The 24,873-nt window shown below is 39.5% G+C and overlaps 1 protein-coding gene across 1 annotated transcript in view; it reads right to left on the bottom strand.

The window, feature by feature from the left end:
- The window catches only part of LOC130923322 (collagen alpha-1(XIX) chain-like), a 343,167-nt gene that overhangs the window by 110,638 nt on the left and 207,656 nt on the right, over positions 1 to 24,873 (bottom strand). The window contains exons 18-23 of the mRNA XM_057848955.1: positions 24,214 to 24,276; positions 24,095 to 24,139; positions 19,812 to 19,844; positions 2,892 to 2,930; positions 2,741 to 2,782; positions 156 to 200 (exon numbers count right to left, since the gene is read on the bottom strand). Of these exons, the coding sequence (XP_057704938.1) occupies positions 156 to 200; positions 2,741 to 2,782; positions 2,892 to 2,930; positions 19,812 to 19,844; positions 24,095 to 24,139; positions 24,214 to 24,276 (267 nt within the window). The remainder of the gene's footprint in view (positions 1 to 155; positions 201 to 2,740; positions 2,783 to 2,891; positions 2,931 to 19,811; positions 19,845 to 24,094; positions 24,140 to 24,213; positions 24,277 to 24,873) is intronic.

Raw genomic sequence — 24,873 nt, 5'->3', positions numbered from 1 at the left:
AGTTAATCTATGGAATGTGAACTCAGCTTGTGGTTCAGTTTCACTTTGACCTGTACTGTAATAACGGTGGTCCAAAAAGAGAACTTAATCCTCTTCCATATGAACAAGGAATGACAAAATATGATGCTATTAATAAACAATTTGAATGCACCCACCTCAGGACCTAAATCTCCTTTCTGTCCTGGCATCCCAATGTTTCCCTGTGACATGATCACCAAAAGTTATTACAGGGACAAACAGGTTAAACTTCAACCAACTAAACAGAAAGTCCACTTTTAAAAAACAAACCTTTTATTTTACCGTAATTTTCAGACTATAAGACGCTACTTTTTTCCTTCATTTTGAATCCTGCGGCTCATAGTCCAGTGCGGCCTATTCATTGTTTTATTTGGGTTAATAGGTAACACTTCATTTGACAGCAGCGTCATAAGACTGTCATAATTATGACATGACACTATCATGGGCATTACTGAATGCTTATGACAGATGTCATTAAGTATTATCCAGCAAATTATGTCACTAACTCCATTTATGTCCAGCTTGGATCTTTTACATCCATTCAAAAGTGAGATAATTTGCCAGATAACAATAAATGACATCTGTTATAAGCATTCATTAATGCTCATGACAGTGTCTTGCCATAATTATGATTATCTAATATGGTCTTATGGCCAGTCCAGTGCGGCCTATTCATTGTTTTATTTGGGTTAATAGGTAACACTTCATTTGACAGCAGCGTCATAAGACTGTCATAATTATGACATGACACTATCATGGGCATTACTGAATGCTTATGACAGATGTCATTAAGTATTATCCAGCAAATTATGTCACTAACTCCATTTATGTCCAGCTTGGATCTTTTACATCCATTCAAAAGTGAGATAATTTGCCAGATAACAATAAATGACATCTGTTATAAGCATTCATTAATGCTCATGACAGTGTCTTGTCATAATTATGATTATCTAATATGGTCTTATGGCCAGTCCAGTGCGGCCTATTCATTGTTTTATTTGGGTTAATAGGTAACACTTCATTTGACAGCAGCGTCATAAGACTGTCATTATTATGACATGACACTATCATGGGCATTACTGAATGCTTATGACAGATGTCATTAAGTATTATCCAACAAATTATGTCACTAACTCCATTTATGTCCAGCTTGGATCTTTTACATCCATTCAAAAGTGAGATAATTTGCCAGATAACAATAAATGACATCTGTTATAAGCATTCATTAATGCTCATGACAGTGTCTTGTCATAATTATGATTATCTAATACAGTCTTATTGCACTACTGTCAAAGTGTTACCAGATACCATAATTAGCAATATTTGAAACAACTGGAACAGTAACTGAAGAAATAATTAGCACAGTGTTGACAGCAGGTGGCAGCAGAGGTTGGCTGTCTACCCCAAGGGAGCAGTGATGGCCAAATGAAGTTTCTTGAAGCTTCATTTGGTCTTATGACAGTCATATGATGCCCCTGTCAAATAAAGTGTTACCGGTTAATATCTTTTGGGTGTAAATATCCTATAATACAGTGAGGACAGCTGCGGCTTATAGTCCAGTGTGGCTTATCTACAGGGCACGTTACTTTAAAAAAGTAATTAGTTACATTACTCACTACTTCTTCCAAAAAGTAACTGAGTTAGTAACTGAATTACTCTATAGTAAAAGTAACTAGTTACCAGGGAAAGTAACTATTTCCGTTACTTTAAAAAGAACTTGTTGTATGTCAAAGAATTTGAAATTTTCTGAGCAGTATTCGAGTCAGTGGAATAGAGAAGAACAGACAGGTAGTCAACTCGTTAGGTGCTTCAGCAGATTTGAATTGCTTACCACAGATGTCGACAAAAGCTTTGCCCCGGGACATAAATTACTCATTACATGGAGGTTCTTTCTTTTCATTTCGACAGACTTGAAACAGTGTCTATATCTCCACCTCTTAAGAACAAATTTTCTTCTGAATGCTCTGCCATCCCAACCCTGTGCATCTGTTTTGCGTGTGTGTGTTTGCCGCACACACTAATCCGGTTTGCTTGTGAAATCACCGGCTCTGATTGGCTTATCACGACAAATGACTCTAACCCTCAGCCAATCACAATCACTTCCATCACATCTCTCGAGGGGCATTGCGGTAGGCTCGTTTCCCGACAATTTACGTCACCTTCAAAGCGTCTGCCGTCCTCAAGATGGAAGCAGAATTATTGCTGGCTGACAGTGGGAGATGGGAACGTGGCTAGCATCAGGTGTAGCAAACACAGAAACGTTACCAAACTTTGGAAAGCATTGTCTAATTGAATGAGCAGGGACAAACAGCTTGAAGTCAGAAGTACGTGCGCTATTCTCGAACCTGAACGCACCCCAAGTCTTGGATGACAAATCAACAGAGCAGAGAGTCGACTCGACATGGCTGGTAGTTTCTTCAATTTATTCAGAGTAAGTAACACACCGCTTTTGACCGTCAGTAACGGTAACGGCGTTGTAACGGTGGAAAAAGTAATTAGTTAGATTACCCCGTTACTGAAAAAATAACGCCGTTACGTAATTACGTTATTTATAACGGCGTTACTCCCAACACTGCTTATCTATGAACAAATGCCGTTTTCTTGGAAAATTTGAAGGGTGCGGCTTATAGTCAGAAGCGCCTTATAGTACGAAAATTACAGTACTTGCCCAAATCACTTTTGTGGCAAAACATATACATTACATATATCCTTCCGTGCTTACCCGATCGCCCTTTTCTCCCTTCTGCATACTTATCATTGCATCCTTTAACACACAAAACAAAATAAAGCAGTTCACTCAGCAAGAAATTGAATTTGGATGCAAGCATTATGTGCAAATGGGCAGCGCTTCCTTATACAATGGAGCTGCTTACAGGTTCAGAGAGCTGCTTCAATCCATGAGCTGTCATCACCTAGACATTAATAAATGAAAAAGGACACAGTCATCTTAAAGAACCTGCCTCCCACTTCTCAACTTATGAAAAACAAGTTATAGGGATGTCATGTAGAGTATATATACACAGTACTTTATAAATACACGCACTGGCCACAAGGGTATACTCACAGTATACAGAATGAGAGCCAGTACATATAAAACCTGCCTCCGATCTTTCAACTTATGAAAAGTATGTTATAGGCATGTCATGTACAGTATACAGTATAGGCTATGCTTTATAAATTCACTCTCTGGCCTCAAGGGTATACCCACAGTATACGGTATAATCCAATGAGAGCCAGTACATACAGTGGTATGAAAAAGTATCTGAACCTTTTGGAATTTCTCACCTTTCAGCATAAAATCATCATCAAATGTGATCTGATCTTTGTCGAAATCACACAGATGACAAAACAGATTCTGCTTTAACTAAAACCACCCAAACATTTATAAGTTTTCATATTTTGATGAGGATAGTATGCAAACAATGACACAAGAGGGAAAAATAACTAAGTGAACCATCAATTTTTATATCTGGTGGCCCCCGCCTTTGGCAACAATAACTTCTACCAGACGCTTCCTGTAGCTACAGATCAGTGAGGCACATCGATCAGGACTAATCTAGGCCCATTCTTCTCTACAAAACTGCTGTAGTTCAGTCAGATTTCTGGGATGTGTGGCATGAACCGCTGTCTTTAGGTCATGCCACAGCATCTCAATGGGGTTCAAGTCTGGACTTTGACTTGGCCCCTCCAGAACGTGTATTTTGTTCTTCTGAAACCATTCTGAAGTTTATTTACTTCTGCATTTTGGACCATTGTCTTGTTGCAGCATCCATCCTCTTTTTAGATTCAACTGTCTGACAGACAGTCTCAGGTTTTCCTGCAAAACATCCTGATAAACTTTTGAATTCATTCTTCCATTAATGATTGCAAGTTGTCCAGGCCCTAAGGCAGCAAAACAGCACCAAATCATGATGCTCCCTCCACCATGCTTCACAGTGGGGATGAGGTGTTGATGTTGGTGAGCTGTTCTATTTTTCCTCCTCACATGATGTTGTGTGTTACTCCCAAACAATTACACTTTGGTTTCATCAGTCCAAAAAATATTTTGCCAAAACGTCTGTGGAGTGTCCAAGTGCGTTTTGTGAACAATAAACGAGCAACAATGTTTTTTTAGATAGCAGTGGCTTCCTCCGCGGATTCCTCCCATGAACATCATTCTTGGCCATAGTTTTACATATACAGTGATACCTCAGCTCACGAACATAATTGGTTCCCAGAAAGTGTGTGTAAGGCGAAAAGTTCGTCTTCCGAACATTTATTTGCCATAAGAAACCATTAAAATGAGAATAATCCGTTCCCAGGTCCCCATAAAACATAATTTTCTACTAAATAAGCCTTAAAACTACACAAAAATATACCTTATTTTATGTATAATAAATGTGCTATTGTGTTATAATTAAAGAAATAAACTGTACTGTATAATAAAGTCGTTTTATTTACCTTTGTGATGGTAGTTGATGGCTTGATGGAATGGAGTGGGAGGAGGAGGGAGGGAGGGAGTTATTGTTTGGAAGGAGAGTGTTACCGGCAAAGTGCGCAGTTAGCGTAGACTCCACTGCTGTGCCCACCACATGCTTTTGGTTGTTAATAAAAGCCATCCGACGCCTCTGGGTGTTTGTATGCACGCCGCCACCTTTCTGGAGAGGAAATCGGGCGAACCGAAGACAACCGACGACAACGAGCCAACGTGACTCGCCGGTCCACTTCTCACTACGGTGGGAAGCTGAAAGCACCGCCAATTACCAGTCGAGGGCGAATTGGTAACACGAGTCACCTTCCATAAGGACTGTAGGTAACTCTTTTTCGGTCCCATAATAGCAAAAGTACACTCAATATGGTCCAAAATGTCTATCAAACACAAACCACGTCCGCACTCAACGAAAGTGAGGGGACGAACTGGGACGCCGTGAGCGTGCGTCAGCTTCTCGTGGCGCTTTTCGACCGCGTGAATTGGTTCGTCCGCCGAAAACTAGTTCGTCAGCAGAGACTATATGCTCGCGAATTTAATGTTCTTGAGGCGAAAAGTTCGTGAGCTTAAGCGTTCGTGAGCCGAGGTATCACTGTACTGTAGTTGACGTGCGCACAGAGATATTGGACTGTGCCAGTAATTTCTGTAATTTTTTAGCAGACAATCTAGTGTTCTCTTTTACCTCTCTGAGTATTCTGCGCTGAACTCTTGGCATCATCTTTGGTGGACATCCATTCCTTGGGAAAGAAGCAACAGTGCCAAACTCTCTCCGTTTGTAGACAACTTCTCTGACTGTCGATTAATGAACATCTGGACTTTTAGAGATGTTTTTGTATCCTTTCCCACATTTTAGGGATGGCGTGGCTCAGTGGTAGAGTAGTTGTCCTCCAACCCAGAGGTTGTGGGTTCGAATCTCTGCCCTGATGAACTCGCCTAAGTATCCTTGAGCAAGATACTGAACCCCACAGTGCTCCTGGTGCTGCATCACCAGTAGGTGGATGGCGATATAGTGTAAAGCGCTTTGAGCGCCTTGAAAGGTGGAAAAGTGCTATTCAAGTATAACACCAACACCATTTATACAAATCAACAATCCTTGATCGCAGGTCTTCAGACAGCTCTTTTGACCGAGCCATGATGCACATCAGACAATGCTTCTCATTAAGACATTTCTTACCTGGTGTGTATTTTATAGTGGGCAGAGCAGCTTTAAATCACTCATCAGTGATTGGGCACGCACCTGACTTAAACTGTTTGGTAAAAATTGGTTTCAATTGCACTTTATGTCCATGTCCACACATAGCAGGATATTTGGTAAAAAGAAGACATTTTTCGACGGTTTGGCCTATCATCCACACGCACACGCACACGCACATTTAAACCAGGGTTCTTAAGAACGATAGAGAAAGTGAACAAGTGCGAATTATGCATTTGTGGCACCATCATATGGACACTGATAACCGAAGATTTAACTGGAATTGTCACTGACTGCGACAAACTTTGTCCTCACATCACATATGAGACCAATGTTTACATTTGGAGTAAATTAGTCAGGCGCTTTTTTTTTTTTTAAACCAACTCTTGCTGTGCCTCTTATTGAAGAATGGTATAATGGATATTTATTTTATTGTTATAAATGTACTTAAAAATGAATGAAAGAGGTTGGCTGTGGAAGTTTTTTTTTTTTTTTTTTTTTACAAACTTGAGGTGTGGGCACAGTTATTTTTTCCCCAACGTATTAGGGCAGGATCCTAGGTTTTAAAAAAACCCTGCTTGGTGTGGACATGGCCTAAGTCTCCTTAGGCAGTAGGGTGACTTACTTATTTTTCCTCCTTCTGTCATTGTTTGCATGCTATCCTCATTAAAATATGAAAAACATAAATGTCTGGTTGGTTGTAGTTAAAGCAGACACTGTATTTTCATCTATGTAATTTGGACAAAGATCGGATCACATTTGATTGTGATTTTATGCCGAAATGTGAGAAATTCTAAAAGGTTCAGATACTTTTTCATACCACTGTACATCTAGCTCTGATTCATGGCGTGAATTTACATGGAAGAACACTATGCATTTTTTTTTTGTTTTGTTTTATTACACCAAGAGTAAAGGAACTCCAAAGCAAAAACTCTGAAAATGGTAAATGTTGGTGGAAATGTTGATGCTCATCTGTGGGCCACTTCCATATCTTCTGGGAGTGCCCCAAGATCTCCTCTTTCTGGAGAAATGTAGCGTTGGTTGCGGAGAAGATTTTGTGTTTAAAACTAGAAGTAAGTTTTAATATGTTTTATTTGGGTAATATCCCAAATGGATTTACAAAATGAGACAGGTACCTCCAACAGATACTGCAAGCTGCAAGCACGAAAACCATAACTCGAAAAAGGTTAAAGGAAACACCACCTACTGTCATTCAATGGATGGACACAATACACGAGATTTACATTGTAGAACAAATGACCCTTTCCCTTAGACACTCAGCTAAAAAATGTGAAAGATACTGGGAGAAATGGAAACTTTTTCTAATTTTAGGGTTGTGTTCCTCTGTTCCCATATTATTATAGACAAGCCCTGGATGGATCCCTTTCGTTTTTTTTGTTTTTTCCTTCTCCTTTCTTTTTAATTTACCTATTTGTCTTTGTCGTTCATTTTGTTATATTTGATGCTCCACACTGTTACTGCTGAAAACAAAAAAATCCAATAAAAACAAAGTTAAAAATAAATAAATAAATACATCTGATTTATGATTATCCCCACCGGCACAACCTCAATTTAAAAAAAAACCTGCAGTCTAAACAATAAGTAACTTCAATATCACTGATAAAAGGAAGGATCCGAGTTGTATAGCTCATTAACTAAGTAGGCCTTTTTCTTTTCACTATTCCATTTTGACACATTGACTGGTTCCTTCTGCATGTTTGTTTACAACCTTACACAGTGGTTGACATATCCTCATGCAACTCGTTTGCATATCATTTGTTTTTGCTGCATTAAGCAAACGGAATGATAAGCACCAATGGAAAAGAACGCAGATAGGCACTGAAGCTTCAGGCAGTTAAATCAATTTTTCAATACAAAGATGATATGACTGGAAACGTGTGATGAGTACTGTGCAAACTTCAAGTTTGTGACAAATTTTTAGGGGTCTTATTCTATTCTATTCTATTCTATTCTATTCTATTCTATTCTATTCTATTCTATTCTATTCTATTCTATTCTATTCTATTCTTGTATGGCCGTCACAATTCCTAGACGTCAACATTACTGAGCATTTATTGTCAGTTTTACAGTTTCAAATAAGACATCGATTTCCGCCGCCATCGTCTCTAAAAGAGGGAGTGGGTATTCTGAAAAACGGCTTAAATTGAATTTAGAAACAATTCACTATTTGTATGAATCAATACCTCGGAGAATTGAGGCTGTAATTGCCGCAAAAGGCGGACCTACACCATATTAGTTTTTGTTGATTTTTTAAGATGTTACCATTATTTTGCCCAAAACTTGTATATGAACAACATTGCTGACCTCATATGTGACAATTGAATTTTTTAAAAAAATGTTTATGAGCAATAAAAATCAGACTGGTTGGGGAAATAATCATAGCATTAGTTCAATTGCATTATAAGATCATCACCTTTGAGTTCATTTGCTGAAGATATAGATTAGTAATAGATGAGTAATGTTGAATTCATAGGGTTTAACACAAAGCCTTACATACAGTATATACTAATGGCAGTTTTGTGCACGTGATTTCTAACCCTAATCTGTACATTAATTAATTTTACGGCAGATAAAATCAAAGCAATGCCTTCTGTTCTCTTGAGTCTCACGTTTCCCATTCAAGCATTATGACATAATTAAATAGGTCAATGTCCAATGGTTTAAGCATCATAATTAATGAAGTGAGAGACTACAGAAAGTCAGTGAAAGCAGTAACCAGGATGAAATAAAAGCTGCTTTCAAATCTTTTAGTTGCACAGTTTTGCCATTGCTTAGCAGATTTTTTTCCCTGAATCAAAGTTTTTGTACAGTTGCAGCTGTCTAATTTGTGCTTAGGAGTCTCTTGAGACAGTTACAGTTTTTAAGAGATGCTTTACCAAGACTAGGGCTGAACGATATTTGGAAAAAAACGGACATTGCGGCTTTTGGGGATTTGCGATTTACATTGCGATATTAAAACTAGAATAATTTTCACCAGATGACTTGAATAACTCCGTAGGGGAAGACTTTAGCCCTTTTCACACACATATACAGGGAAATTCCCCTGTAAAGTGATGCGGGATTTACTCGCGTCATTGCTTTCACGCATGTAGAGATGTCTCGTGAATGATGTTGGTTGGACACTTTCACACACTTGTCCCGTGTTTCCCACTGGCGCTCTCTGTGCAGGGAGGGCTGCTGGCGTCATTTTATAACCCGGACATTACGTCATTGGCTGTCACAATGTTGGTCAAATCGTGTTTTGTTCCGGAGGGAGCGTTCCCGATGTCCTAATTGCAGCCAATCCAAGTTCATCAAGACTGTATTTAAGCCGAGGTGATCCAAGAGAAGGGTAGAAGGAAGAATCCCGTTGGCTTTGTTTTGTTGTTTTAAGGGCTCTCTGCCTTCCGCTGAGGTTAGTATTTTATTGATTCCCGTCGACCTATTGTCAAGGACCCATTGTGTTTTTCCCCCTTTTCAGGGGATTTGTATTTGTATTTAATAAACTACTGAACGCTTCCCTCCGCTGTTTTCTGCTTTGAAGTACAACCTTGTTTCTGCAGTAGTGGACCCTAATATTGGGAACAAAATAAACCACATTTCCAAAGATGGACGATGGACTCTCTTCCTCGGTTCTACTGTCACTGATGCATTGTGTAATTCCCCCTTTTCAGCCAGCGATTGCATGTATTATTGTTTGCGGGGCAGCGGCGGGGAGAGGCTCGCTCTCTCCTTTCGTCTCAGGCCCCGGCGAGTAGGACGGCGGCCGCGGTGCACACTGAAGTCTAGGGTGCGGGCCCGGGTGGAGCCGCCACGGGTGAAGATCTTGGTCGTAGTAACAAATATTTACTGCATTTTTCGGACTATAAGTCGCAGTTTTTTTCATAGTTTGGCTGGGGGTGCGACTTATACTCTGGAGCGACTTATGTGTGAAATTATTAACACATTATTATATCATTTCACATGCTATTTTGGTGTTTTGCAGTGACACTGATGGTTCGGTAAACTTGTTAGCATGTTCTTTATGCTTTAGTTATCTGAATAACTCCGAATAGCTACGTATGTTATGTTAACATACCGGCCATGTTCACATTTCGTTGTTCATGCATTATGTAACATTATCATACTGTACACTTATTCAGCATGTTGTTCTCTGTTGTATTTTCATTTTAAATTGCCTTTCAAGATGACATATATGTTCTATGTGTTGGATTTTATCAAGTAAATTTCCCCCAAAAATGCGACTTATACTCCGGTGTGACCTACAGTATATGTTTTTTTTTTCCTCTTCATTTCGCATTTTTGGGCTGGGGCGTCTTATACTAAGGTGCAACTTATAGTTCGAAAAATGTGGTATTTAATAAACCCTTGAATGCTTCCCTCCATTGTTTGTTTTCTGCTTTAAAGTACAACCCTGTTTCCGTAGTAGCGAAAGCAGAGTAGTAGAGGAAGTGACGATCGGCCCGTCATGATATTTACATCATCAGCCATCATACTGTGACCTGGGAATTTAACGTCTACTTTCACGCACACCCTGCTTCCCGGGAAAGTCCCGGTCATGATAGTAAGACGCGCCCTGTGAAATGTCTGCGTAATCTCCGTGTCAGTCGACCCGGGAAATTGTTTTCACATTTAACTGCTGCACGGTTAAATCCCATGATATTCCCGGTGTTTCGGCGTTTGTGAAAGGGACTTTTGGTTGACTTATTATGACCACATTGTATTCATTAGAGATGTCCCGATTCGATTACGCGATGAGAAATCAGTGGGGTCCCACCATTTTTCAGAGGATCGTAATCAGGTGAAAATGATCAGGTTTTTAATTTAAAAAATATATTTATTTTTTTTTCTGCTTCATGCTCGTACAGCCTCTCACCCTCCCTCCTGCTAAGCAGTGCGACCAAACTGTTTTTTCTTGGTCACCAGTGCAGCTAGCATTTGGTACTCAAAGTTAACAATGATTGACAGGTTTGTAGCATTGATCTGGCTAGAGCTGCCTCGGTAGCTCTGCGATCAAAGGCACAAATGTGTTAATCAGCGTTAAGCTTAGTACACAGTCTGAAGTGTGCTGTGGCAACTCATTAATTGTTTAAGTGAGAGGCTGTTCTTGGCAGCATGAGCGTCAAAGCAAAAAAACAGACTTTAATTCGGTATCGGATCGGTACTCGATATTGGCAAATTCTCAAAATCAGGTGACTCAAACTCAGTGCAAAAATATGCGATCGGCACATCTCTAGTATTCATACAATACTGTTTAATCCAGATTAAGGGGGTTATCTGTAAATGATGAAGCGTGGTGTATATAAAGGGAATCTAGGAAGCCATGTCTCTCCAGAACTGCTAATATTATGAAGCAAAACAAAAGTTTACGAATAAAGGAACAAAAAACAATCGCAAGTCCTGCGATGGGACTATTGTGTATGCGCACATTGCGAAGGCGATCTTCAAACCATATATTGTGCAGGCCTAACCAAGACATTTTTAACCATTTGAAGCAATAGGAAGCCTAACTCAGATACTGAATCATCTGTTGTCTCAAAGGGCCATCTGCACCATCTATCAAAAGTCAACATGCAGTCACTTGTCTCATTTTCTCACTTCAGACACTGATCAACGTCTCAGTGCCATCAACATCCAGCCTCTGTGTCAATTTTGCACATGAGCGGTGAACTCTAGCATGCCAGTATTTACTCAACAGAGCTTAGAATGCCAGCTTTCGTCGAACGCTTTACAAAGCTTCACTGTAAAGTGAGGCTGGCAGCTGTAAAAACACGACTGTCTTTGAACTCAAAAGTCTGTTTTACCATGTTAAAGCCATCGGGGCGAATGATGCAGTGCACGCTGTTAAAACCACTGCACCTCCCTGCCACTAATACACAGCGGCGCAAGAAGGTTTATGGAGGGAGGGTAATGATCTGAACCCCTGCTTCTGCTGTGTAAGGGAAATCGATGCTTAACTGCCAAAATTATCTGCCACAGGAAGGCAGAGTGCGCAGACAGAGACTGGTACTAAATGTTCAAATAGCCTCATTTATCAAATGACTAATGTTTTCTTCTCCTGTGTGTGCTTCTGAATACATCTGAAATATTCGGGGTGGCCCACGCACGACATTGAATACAACGGAACGTTTTGGTTTTGATTTAGAGAACAATTTTTTCTCTCACGGACGTGAAATTTAAAAAAAAAAGTACATCTAACAAGGAAGTTCTCGGTTGTTTGGAAGGATGTAAACCCCCCCCGCCACTCATCTGATATTCGATTCCTGATATTCGTTGAAACATACAATTGTAAAATTTGCCTTATTGAGCTTTTAAAATGGAGTGTGTAGTCTTTGCTCCCCCACTTACAATGTCAACCACAGCAACTTTTTTCACACATTGGAAAGTCGTTTTGCAAACACGGTACATTTCTGAAGATGGAACAGTCGCCGTTTTATCACAAGATCACATGACTCCCTGATGAGAGATCAATGTGTGGAAGCGTGAGCCTGCTAATGGCCAGCCAGGGCTGCTTGTATTTTGAAATTGATGACTGTGAATAATGCTGAGAGTGAAGATTTACGAAATGCAGTAGTCCACTCTGCTTAAAGTGATGGTACATTTTTCACTAATAAACTCACTTTATGCACATTTTGCTCAGGAAAATGAAATTGGCATTCATTTTAATGACCAGCAATCGATTTTAGAGCAATCTGTAAATAGTGACACGTTCTAAGTAGGAGTTGAAAACCTCTTGGTACCTCACGATACGATACGATTTGCGATACAAAGATCACGATAACGATGATCTGACGATACAACGATTATCGATACGTTGGTCAGGAAATCTAGGATATTCTACAAACAACAAATAAACAGAAAATCAAGCTTCTGTTGTGAAATGGAATGAGTTTATCATTAGTAGACGTTCAATCTATTTGAAGTGGGAGGGATGGCAGCGAATGAACATTCATTCGCTGCCATCTATGCCATCTATGGCCGGTAGTGGCAGCCAATGCCAGGCAATGAGGTAATTTTGGGCCATTTAAGGTCATTTACCTGTTCATTTTCAGTTACTTCCTGTTGATTTTGGGGTATTTTATGAGTCTCTTCCTGTTTATTTTGAGTTACAGAACAGAAGTAACACGGGGAATCACCCAAATGAATAGGCAGTGACTCAAACTCAACAGAAAATGACCTGTAAATGCCCTAAAATGAACAGCAAATGACCTGTAAATGCCCTAAAAATCGGACAGAATGATTGTGAATGCGCTAGTTTCGAATGAACGAACGTTCCCGGTCTAAATGGATTGGGCGTTGAGCACCGTCAATGCAGCCTTAGAGTTAACTGAGATACTATTATGGTGGAAAATTTTGGTAGCAACTTGTTGGTTCATTTTTATTTATTTATTTTTTAGACATTGACACCTTTTCAAAACGATATCTCGATTCTTGGCAGGAGCATATCAATAACCTTTTGGGATACAAAATATCACGATACTGTATATCACAATTTCGATATTTTGTCACACCTCTAGTTCTAAGAAGCACCTATTTTTTGCCTACTTGTCCAATAGTGAAAAGCTACTACAGTGGTACCTCTATCTCTTCTATCGAATTGAAATACAAAGGTACAGGTACAAATAATAATAGGAATAACACATAACAAAACAAATTTCATATAATTACAAATCGGAATAATAATACAGTGGTACCTCAACATACAAATTTAATCTGTTCCAGGACCTTGTTTGTAAATCGAAATGGTCGTATTCCGAGCGAGAATTTCCCATAAAAATCCATTACAATTTGATTAATTCGTTCCACAGCCCAAAAACCCACGCTAAATCCTGGCTAAAAACTGCATGTACAGTTACTAATAGCAATTAGACAAAGCAAATCAAATGACTTATAATACAAATGTGAATAATAATAATAATACATGGAATATACAGTGGGGCAAATACATAAGTATTTAGTCAAACACTAATTGTGCAAGTTCTCCCACTTGAAAATATTAGAGAGGCCTGTAATTGTCAACATGGGTAAACTTCAACCATGAGAGACAGAATGTGGGAAAAAAAAAAAAAAAACTGAAAATCACATTGTTTGATTTTTAAAGAATTTATTTGAAAATCATGGTGGAAAATAAGTATTTGGTCAATACCAAAAGTTCGTCTCAATACTTTGTTATGTACTCTTTGTTGGCAATAATGGAGGCCAAACGCTTTCTGTAACTCTTCACAAGCTTTTCACACACTGTTGTTGGTATTTTGGCCCATTCCTCCATGCAGATCTCCCCTAAAGCAGTGATGTTTTGGGGCTGTCGTTGGGCAACACGGACTTTCAACTCCCTCCAAAGATTTTCTATGGGGTTGAGATCTGGAGACTTTGTTACGATGGTCCCAGCTCTCTGTAGGTCATTCACTAGGTCCCCCCGTGTGGTTCTGGGATTTTTGCTCACCGTTCTTGTTATCATTTTGACGCCACAGGGTAAGCTCTTGCATGGAGCCCCAGATCGAGGGAGATTATCAGTGGTCTTGTATGTCTTCCATTTTCTAATAATTGCTCCCACAGTTGATTTCTTTACACCAAGCCTTTTACCTATTGCAGATTCAGTCTTCCCAGCCTGGTGCAGGTCTACAATTTTGTCACTGGTGTCCTTCTACAGCTCTTTGGTCTTGGCCATAGTGGATTTTGGAGTGTGACTGACTGAGCTTGTGGACAGGTGTCTTTGATACCAATACTGAGTTAAAACAGGTGCCATTAATACATGTAACGAGTAGAGCCTCATTAGACCTCGTTAGAAGAAGTTAGACCTCTTTGACAGCCAGATATCTTGCTTGTTTGTAGGTGACCAAATACTTATTTTCCACTCTAATTTGACCATGATTTGACAATAAATTCTTTAAAAATCAAACAATGTGATTTTCTGTTATTTTTTTTCCACATTCTGTCTCTCATGGTTGAGGTTTACCCATGTTGACAATTACAGGCCTCACTAATCTTTTCAAGTAGGAGAACTTGCACAGTTGGTGGTTGACTAAATACTTATTTGCCCCACTGTATATACTTATAGAGACTGGCGAACAGAGGCGGGAGGAGACAGTGGGTGCATGCGGATACGGTGAGCCGTGTTCTGTCTAATTAAACAAATGCACTAAATAAGACACATGTAAAACAAATTATGAAAAATTTAGAAATAGCAAGAGCGTTTTTATTGTCACACTGACTTACAGAGGGAGGAGACACTGGGTGTGTAGTTAGGTAGAGGGGGGGCTGGTGAGCCGCGTTGTCTAGCCAGTTCACTCACACGCACACCACGCTCATATTTTTCTATCATTTCCTTCCTAATTTAAATGGTAAGCATCACATTTGCCCTTTTTTCAACAGCTGCACTAAACTTCTTGGTAACCAAGTTGATTTCTCTCACAAGAAAATCCGTTGCATGTCCGTTTTGCGGGAAAATAATGTACTTGCAACGCTGTCATAAATCATCGTATTTCAAGCATGTCGTCATTTGTCGAGACAAATGACGTGTCAAATTTCACGTCAGATGTCGAAAGGATTGTATGTCGATGCGATCGCATGCCGAGGTAACACTTTAATATAACAATAATAATAACAATGTAACATGTAAGTGTTTTGCACGCTGTTCCAGAATGCACCGTGTTAGTGACGCGAGAGTGAGAGAGGTGTGGAAGAGTGAGAAGTTTTACTTTCTCTTTTCATGTTCTGTTGTTGTTGGCGTTGGCTAATGAGGACAGTAGCCGTGATGTGTTACACTAGTTCTGAAATAAACAGGTGGATAGAGTAGCCAAAGATTTTACTCTACTCCCAGTATTGTTACTTGAAAATAATATTACTCAAGTAAAAGTATAAGTAGTCATCAAAAAAAATGTAGTCAAGTACAGGTAAAAAAGAATTTGGTGAAATGAATGCTCAACTAATGGTATTCTATTTCTCCACACAAAGTTATCTATGTGAACAGTAATTATTATACTGTACTATAACATATTATATAACCACATTAAACCAAAGAAAAGAAAAAAAACATTGAATTCCGGCGAGAGAAAACAATTTTAATAGAAATTAAGCATTCTTCGTCCAAATAGCAAGAGTGCCCTCTAGTGGAGAAAACATTTCCTATTATTGTCATGTCTTGTAATTGATGTTAATGTTTTGTGTTTGTTCATGTTGGATTCACTGCTTTTATTTTGATAGTGGCGTTCCTCCATGCTGCACCGTTACTTCCTGCCATTCCCAATCAGACAGATCGTTTCCACCTGTGACCCTGTGTACCGTATTTTTCGGACTATAAGTCGCAGTTTTTTTTCATAGTTTGGTTGGGGGTACGACTTATACTCAGGAGCGACTTATGTGTGACATCATTAACACGTTATTCGATCATTTCACATGTTATTTTGGTGTTTTGGAGTGACATTGCCTTTCAAGACGATATATCTGTTCTATGTGCTGGATTTTATCAATTAAATTTCCCTCCAAAATGCGACTTATATATGTTTTTTTTCCTCTTCATTGGGCATTTTATGGCTGGTGTGACTTATACTCAGGTGTGACTTATAGTCCGAAAAATACGGTATAAATAGTCTGCGTGTGCCCTTGCCTTTTGTCGGTTTGTCTTGTATCCTGCCATGCTCTATGTCACCACCTCATGTAAGCCTTTTCTTGACCAAGATTTACAGTATGTTTAGAAAAAAAGCCTTTTGTTACTTTGTTGACTTTGCTCAGTTTTTTGGTGTCCAGCAAGTGCTGTGATTTTTTTGTTGTCTCTTTATTGAATCCATATGGTCTGAAAAATTAACCTTTTTTGTTTAGGCGGAAAGGGCATGGATTTGGGTCTTTAGGGTATTCCCGTCAATTATGAAACTAAAAGGAACATATCTCCGGTTTTCCGTAGGCAATCGCTGCCAAATAAAACCAGAGAGACAGATTAAAATCCACGCTTTGAGTCATGTTGACGGCTATATCAAATACTTAATTTTTTATGGTGCTTTAAAGATGCTACATGATTGACCAGGCTGGCGTGATGATAGGACGGTTATGTCACACTGCTGTTGCCATAGGGTGCACTTCCTTTGGGTGTGGTATTACAGTATAAAAGGAATCTCTGTGATGTGCCTGTGACACATATGCTGAGAAGCACACTGAATAAAGAAGTGTTGTTCCATTCAAGTCTAGGCCTTACATGTATTTAGATTAAGGAAGTACATAACAGACGGCAAGCTTGATTGTAAACTAGATTTGAATAATGTAGTCATGTGATTAGTGTCGCAATGTCTCATTGGTGAAACTGGTTGAGCCACTGTTGGCCTCTCTGACAAAAAAAAAAAGAAGTAAAATCTAATATGTTGAACGAGCAGGAATAACGACAAACAATAACATACTGACTTAAGTAGACCAAAGTAGCGGAGTAAGAGTAGTGTTTCTTCTTCACAAATCTACTCAAGTAAAAGTAAAAAGTATGGCTTCGTAAAACTACTCTTAGAAGTACATATTCTCACAAAAAGTTACTCAAGTAAATGTAACGCGTTACTACCCACCTCTGGAATTAAATGATCAAAAAACCTGACAAAGCCAGCGACTTCCTTGTCGATGTTGCAATAATAATAATATTAATGACAGTCATCCTTAAAGCGTTCCTCAGTCTTATAGACATGTAAATCTTAAAAGATACATGCTAGTATGAGTTATAATAATTTGATATTAAAACCCCTGTTAATGTTTTAATAAAATTTGTAAAATTATTTGAACTGATAGGTCGCCATTCTTGTTGACGTCGCAGTGCGGTGACGTCACATGGCCCGCTGCCGAACTTCCAGCGTGTCACTCGTTAGCTACCCCAACATGTTGTCGGTTATGCCCTTCCAATTTGAACCAGAGCGGAAAAGCGAAGAGCAGGACAGTCGGACACTGACACAGACACTGTCGGTAGTTCACAAAATGAGCAGCAAAGGCAAAATGCAGGGCAGGAAATGTACTTGGTGAAATTGCAGCAAGTACTTGCCTGGTACACCAGACTCAACGCTGTTCCAGCTATTGAGTCTGGCCACCATTCCCACGGATACAATTTCCAGGGCGGAGCAAGTCACAGCAAACAGACAGCGGAGTGGACCAATCAGCGACGGGCAGACGTGACGTTATTAACTGACGACGGAAGCACGAGGGACTTGCGCGCGGAAGTAAACATACGAAGAGAGCGGAGTTTATTCAACATGGCTAGCGCGAGACAGACTATTGTCAATGACTCGTGTCGATGTGTTTTTGGTAATTTAAAACAGAATTTACCGCGGATTGGAACAGGTTCTCGGTTATCCCGTTGACCATCTGTGTTGTGGAGACGACTTTCGACGCGCAAGAGTGACGTTGCTCGTTAAGAACACGTCACGCAAATAAACGAATCTGATTTGTCGATTGATTTTGTACCTGCTCGAAAAGGCCGTTAATGGGATGGTTCCCAGACTATTTCTCTCAGTGTTTGAAAAATACAGGGAGAATAGTTTGGCAGAGCCAGGCAAGCAAGTACGTCTCAATGACAACGGAGCGAGAGAGTGTATGCTGTCAAGAACTCCAGTTTTTGTTGGCAGACCTTCAAGGTAAGCCATTGCATGATCAAACTTATTCCAATCTTATTATGTAAATTGTTAGCATCCAGAGCAGTTGTGTGCTTTACATACAGTATAGGCCAAAAGTTTGAACACACCTTGTCATTGTGAATTCTCATTTTCATGGCTATTGACATTATAAACTCTCACTGAAGGTAATAAAACTTTGAATGATCACGTGTGATAGTCAGAATCGGAATTGTGTTGTGGCTGACTGTCCTCATTAAATTTGTCATCTGAAGGGAACAAATCCTGGGATCGAGTGTCCTCCATGTGTTGTACATCCAACTCACATTTAGCTACGTAAGGGTGGTCCATATTGAGTGCTTGGCACACATCAGCTGGCCACTGTACCGCTGCATTGGACCTGTCTGGATCAGTTTAAGTGGCAGTATCACTCATATTAGGTGACGGCTGAACAAACACACTTACTGCCTGATGAACTGACAGTAGAGGTGAATTATTAGCTTCCTATGTGACTAGCGGTACGCCCGCAGGTTTGCCTACCGCTGCAGCGACAGAAGCGGCTTGCCTGCTTAAGAGAGCAGCCAGAGTTTCTTGTCTTTGGCGCTTTAACGCGCGCATTTCACTCGCTATCCGAGTGCGTTGAGGCTTCTTGTGAGGGAAAACAGTTGGAACGGCATTTGATCTTAGTCTCCGCTTATATCCAGCCGCTCCGGTGAGCTCTTTCATAAATTGTTGTCGACTAAAAGCCTCGAACGCGGTAGGAGAAAAATGGCGAGAGCAAAGCCTTGGGTCTTTGAGAAGTTTTGCCAGTCTTTAGGCATTTTCCCAAACCTTTCTCCTCTTCTTGTCAATAGTAAATATGTGGAGACTCACATCACTCCCCTTGTTTCCATTTGATTAGAAATTGCATCCAGAAGCAGCACATCGTGGCAGTTTACTTAGAGAGTTTAGGCAGTAATACACAATTGTTGTACACACTTAGAAACGTCCCAATTAGGTCATCACTCCGAGCCCGCACAACATGGCGCCAACTATTGGTCCAAATATGTATTAAATAAATTAAAAGATTGCCATTGATTTAACATTTTATGTGTTTCTAACAACATATTTTAGTACAAGAGAACAATTGTGGTTTATCAGAGCCTACATGTCTTTGAGGTCGAGGATCCCTTAAGATCGTAGACATATTCCAGCCGTGTTGTCGAGCCAGTTCACTGATGCACACACCGTGGTCATATTTTTCCACATATCCTTCGTAATTTCAATGTTAAGTGTCACTTTTTTCCTTTTTTCAACACCTGCACTAACTTTCTTGGGACCAATGTTGACTTCTCTAACAAGAAAATCCGCAGTGCGTCAGTCTTGCGGCAAAACAATGAAATTGCGACGCTGTTATAAATCGTCATATTTCGAGCATGTCGTCATACGTCGAGACAAATAATGAGTCAAATTTTACATAGGATGTCGACGTGAACGTATGTCGAGGTACCACTGTACATGCATTATCATGTTATTGATAAGTAATAACAGCTTTAACACAAACAATTCTCAGTATACTTACAGGACCAGGTAGACCGGGTGGACCAGCATCACCCTAAAGGAAACAAACACAATAATAATTAGATACTAGCTTATTTTCTAGCATTCTAGGAAATAAAAATGGTCAATAAACTACTTTCAAAAGTAAGATGTTGCCGACGACTTCACACTGATACTGTACATCAATGTCTTTTAAAGGAATAACACAGGAGGCACAACAAGATGGAAAATAAAATGGAACTCAAGTAATATGAGGCGAGTGCCACAAAAACATTCATCAATGCTCTTCATGTCACGCGCACAGTAGTCCCTGCAGTTATTGTAGCATCCTTAAAGCGCAAACAACCTTTTGTAATGGCCGTGTTGGGACCCCTAACTGTGATGCATTGCTGCTGGGACCCTGCTTTCTCCCATTCATCATTTATAAGCTATTACTTTCATGCTTTCACTACAACAAGACAACAGCAGCAATCTATTGATGCTATATACAGTTTAGACATAATACAAATATCTTTAAAAAAAAAAAAAAAAAAAACACAGAATTTACTCACGGCCAAAGTACAACAATCTACTCAATTTGAAAGTGTTAAGACAGCAAAGCTTTATAGGCTTTTAAGGCACATTTGGACTGGGATCAAATGCAAATGACAAGAGAGGAAGCCAATTTTTTGAAGAATGATGAAAGGAAAGGAAATGTACACTAAAGACTAATGGGACATCCCAAGAAACAGTGAAATAAGTTCTATAATTCATTCTTGTGTTATTAACTAAACTATTTTACCACCCTTTACACCAACAGTCTGCTAAAAAGAAAAAAATAAACCTTCATATATATATTTATTTACATTGCACCTGACTATTGAGGCTGATTTTTATACATACAGTGGGGCAAATAAGTATTTAGACAACCACTATTTGTGCAAGTTCTTCCACTTGAAATTATTAGAGAGGCCTGTAATTATTTGCAAATCATGGTGGAAAATAAGTATTTGGTCAATACCGAAAGTTCATCTCAATACTTTGTTATGTACCCTTTCTTGGCAATAACGGAGGCCAAACGTTTTCTGTAACTCTTCACAAGCTTTTCATACACTGTTGCTGGTATTTTGGCCCATTTTTCCATGCAGAGCTCCTCTAGAGCAGTGATGTTTTGGGGCTCTCGTTGGGCAACACGGACTTTCAACTCCCTCCTCACCCTGTGGCGTCAAAATGATAACAAGAACAGTGAGCAAAAATCCCAGAACCACACGGGGGGACCTAGTGAATGACCTACAGAGAGCTGGGACCACAGTAACAAAAGCTACTATCAGTAACACAATGCACCACCAGGGACTCAAATCCTGCACTGCCAGACGTGTCCCCCTGCTGAAGAAAACACACGTCCAGGCCCGTCTGCGATTCGCTAGAGAGCATTTGGATGATCCAGAAGAGGACTGGGAGAATGTGTTTTGGTCAGATGAAACCAAAATAAAACATTTTGGTAGAAACACAGGTTCTCGTGTTTGGAGGAGAAAGAATACTGAATTGCATCCGAAGAACACCATACCCACTGTGAAGCATGGGGGTGGAAACCTCATGCTTTGGGGCTGTTTTTCTGCAAAGGGACCAGGACAACTGATCTGTGAAAAGGAAATGAATTGGGCCATGTATTAAGAGATTTTGAGTGAAAATCTCCTTCCATCAGTAAGGGCATTGAAGATGAGACGCGGCTGGGTCTTTCAGCATGATAATGATCCCAAAGACACAGCCAGAGCAACAAAGGAGTGGCTTCGTAAGAGGATATAGGAGATCTGCATGGAGGAATGGGCCAAAATACCAGCAACAGTGTGTGAAAAGCTTGTGAAGAGTTACAGAAAACGTTTGGCCTCCGTTATTACCAACAAAGGGTACATAACAAAGGATTAAGATGAACTTTTGGTATTGACCAAATACTTACTTTCCACCATGATTTGCAAATAAATTCTTTAAAAATCAAACAATGTTGTAGGTTTCCCTATTCTTTCTCTCATTGTTGAGGTTTACCAATGTTGACAATGACAGGCCTCTCTAATATTTTCAAGTGGGAGAACTTGCACAATTAGTGGTTGACTAAATACTTATTTGCCCCACTGTACATGAATTGCATTTTTCTAAAATTTAACATAAATTTAAACATTAATTGACTTCAAGATATATGGCTGCATTTTACAGTTTACTGTCTCATTCACAGTGCAGTATACTGCAGTATTGGTATCGTTTGTCACTATACCACATTATTATGTACATTATACTTAACGTATATGTGTCAAAACAGCAATAGCTTGGAGCGTGACTTTTTCAGGCCCTTGTATTGGTTTTAACTATCTAATTAAAGCACGTTGTTTCTGCTTTGTGTACTTTTGTGAACTCTTTCTACGACAGGCAGACAAGGCTAGTAACATGTTACATTTACTTGTTTAACTTTCTGAGAAAAAAATACTTCTTAGAGTAGTTTTACCACACAATACTTGTTACTTTTACTTGGAGAAGAAACGCTACACTTCGCTACTTTGGGCTACACTAGAGTCGTACATTTTAACTCTTTATTCTACATATTGATTTAATTTTTGCCGGAGATGCCGGCAATAGCGCTACCTGTTTCACCAATGAGATTTGCAACTATAATCACATGACTCCATTTTACCGTTCAGAGGTAAGAATATTTTTTTCTCCACTATAAGAAACTCATGCTCTTTGGACAGGTAATGGGTCATAGTGTTCTGGTCTAAATGTGATGATTTTTGTGTCACCTTTTTGGCATAATACGGTCATGTAATTTGTCCGTTTGTTTACAGGTGGAAAATGCTGTTAGGCAAGGGAAGATAAGTTGATGTGCCTCGCAACAACACTTAGTGTACGTTGATGGACACATCAACAAGAATACATGCGTTCTACCCGGGGGCAGCCGAGAGGCCGGGGCTGAAAACGGTGGCTCGCCTCGTGGCGGACCATCAGCTCGATCCCGAGATCCAATTTCGAGCTTTTTAACTGCAGCAACTTTAAGATACGCTATTGGAGCTGGAATTACCAAGGACAGCGGGAGGAAGCCCGTCCGGATGCCGCAGAGGGTTTCCGTGATGTCGGGTGAAAGTTTGGAGAAGCTCCCTTAAGCTCTGCTGCCATTCCTCGTATGATCAACCTTCATTAATATTTTTCTAATAATTTTATAAATTGTGATATATTGACCTGTTTTGCACATGCACCAATTGTTTTAAATAAAACAAGAAATGGAACCTTCATTAATATTTTTCTTATAATTTTATAAATTATGATATATTGACCTGTTTTGCACATGCACCAATCGTTTTAAATTAAACAAGAAATGGAACCATGAGTCCAAACGTTTTGTGGATTTTGCAGTTTTAACTTTCTCAACACACTGCTCACTTCAACCGCAAATCATGAAGTTTTTTTCTAAACCGGAAATTCAAAGCAGACATTTTTTGTAGTTTTTTTGTGTGGTAGGGTTCCTGCCACCCTCCTCAAAGTTCCTTATTGCCGGTGAACGCAATACAGACCCCTCAAGATATAAAAAGAGTTGCCATTTAACTAGTTATCAGTCGACATATCATCACACGTTATGAAAATATTTTACAAAGATTGAAAAGTTACATTACAGTGTTCTTTAATGTTCATTTTTAGCCCTGTCGTGCTATTTTATATTCACTGTAATTTTCTGCCACACATTACCGGTCCGTGAAAAAAAGGCCCATATTATAAGGGTCCATGATGCAAAAAAGGTTGGAGACCACTGCGCTATACTAGAGTATAATAACAACAGTTCATATCGATGAAGTAGTAATCTGACATTGTAAGCAGTTACTGCCAATGTTACTCATTACTTGATTTGTACTTGAATACATTTTTGGATGACTAATTTTTCTTTTACTTAAGTAATATCATTTGGAAGTAATGCTACTCTTGAGTAAAATTTTTGGCTACTTTACCCACCACTGGTACAGACTGAATATGAAATATTGCATTATGAAAAAAACAAGACAACACTTGGGGCTAGTCTATGAACACTTGACTGTAAAAATTTGAAATACACTAATGAATGACAAAAAAAGTACAGGTTGCATGCTGCTAGTTTGCGTGGTGTTGTGCAATCCTGCTGACAGGGAAAACAAATGCAACAGAGCTGCCAATTTATTAGTTGTTGATGAATGACATTCAGATATCCTTGCAGTCCAAACAGACCAATAATAACTCACACACTCGCAGGGACATTGACAGCAGACACAAACAGAGAGAAGTGTCATGTATTGGCACTTGACATTGACTCACTTTCTGTCCTTTCATCCCTTCGGCACCATCTGCACCTGACTGACCCTGTGGGAGGAGGCCTTGGTAAATGACTCAATAGCACAGCAGCATTGAGAGTGTCGCTACGGGAAAATACCTACAGGATCTCCTCTGTCTCCTTTTGCCCCCTTTTCTTGCGAGACACCAGCCTCACCCTTTTCCCCCTGCATGTGAACAGAGCAGATCATTCCCATTGACTGACAGGCAAAAAGGAGACACAAAGACACAGAGCACTAACCAAGAAAGTTCAGACAAGTATAGAATCTGTGAATAACTTCTCCGAGAGACGAAATGTCTCAACCACCCTCCCCCAAATTCTAATTATCACTTTAAAAAGCAACAGTGAGCGAGTCTAGGATGGTGGAAAACATAAGCTCCTGTTGCACTGCAGCATTTTTACTACATTCTATTCCGCTGCCTTCCAATAGATGGCACTTAATGATTGCAGGTGAGGTGCCCTTGGTGCATTTTAATGGGATTTCTTCCCGTCACCTACGTGGGAAAATGTCAAAGTGAACACTGAGTGTACATTCACATTGGCTGTGACATACAGGGAATGATAAATATGATACTTTTGTGATAGAAACCTAAAGCAGAGGAAACTTTTGGGAGACTTGCCAAACCCTTGTCTTAATTTTATGTATTTTTACAAAACATTTTACCTCATTTGTCTTTTTATTACTTGCAAAATCCCTAGAATCAGATTCACTAAAAATACTGCAATAATAATAATAATAATAATAATTAATAATAGGTAAAAT

The sequence above is a fragment of the Corythoichthys intestinalis genome, chromosome 10 (genome assembly GCF_030265065.1).
Source record: "Corythoichthys intestinalis isolate RoL2023-P3 chromosome 10, ASM3026506v1, whole genome shotgun sequence".
In the NCBI taxonomy this organism is placed as follows: Eukaryota; Metazoa; Chordata; class Actinopteri; order Syngnathiformes; family Syngnathidae; genus Corythoichthys; species Corythoichthys intestinalis.
This window is presented reverse-complemented; position numbering and strand designations above follow the sequence as displayed.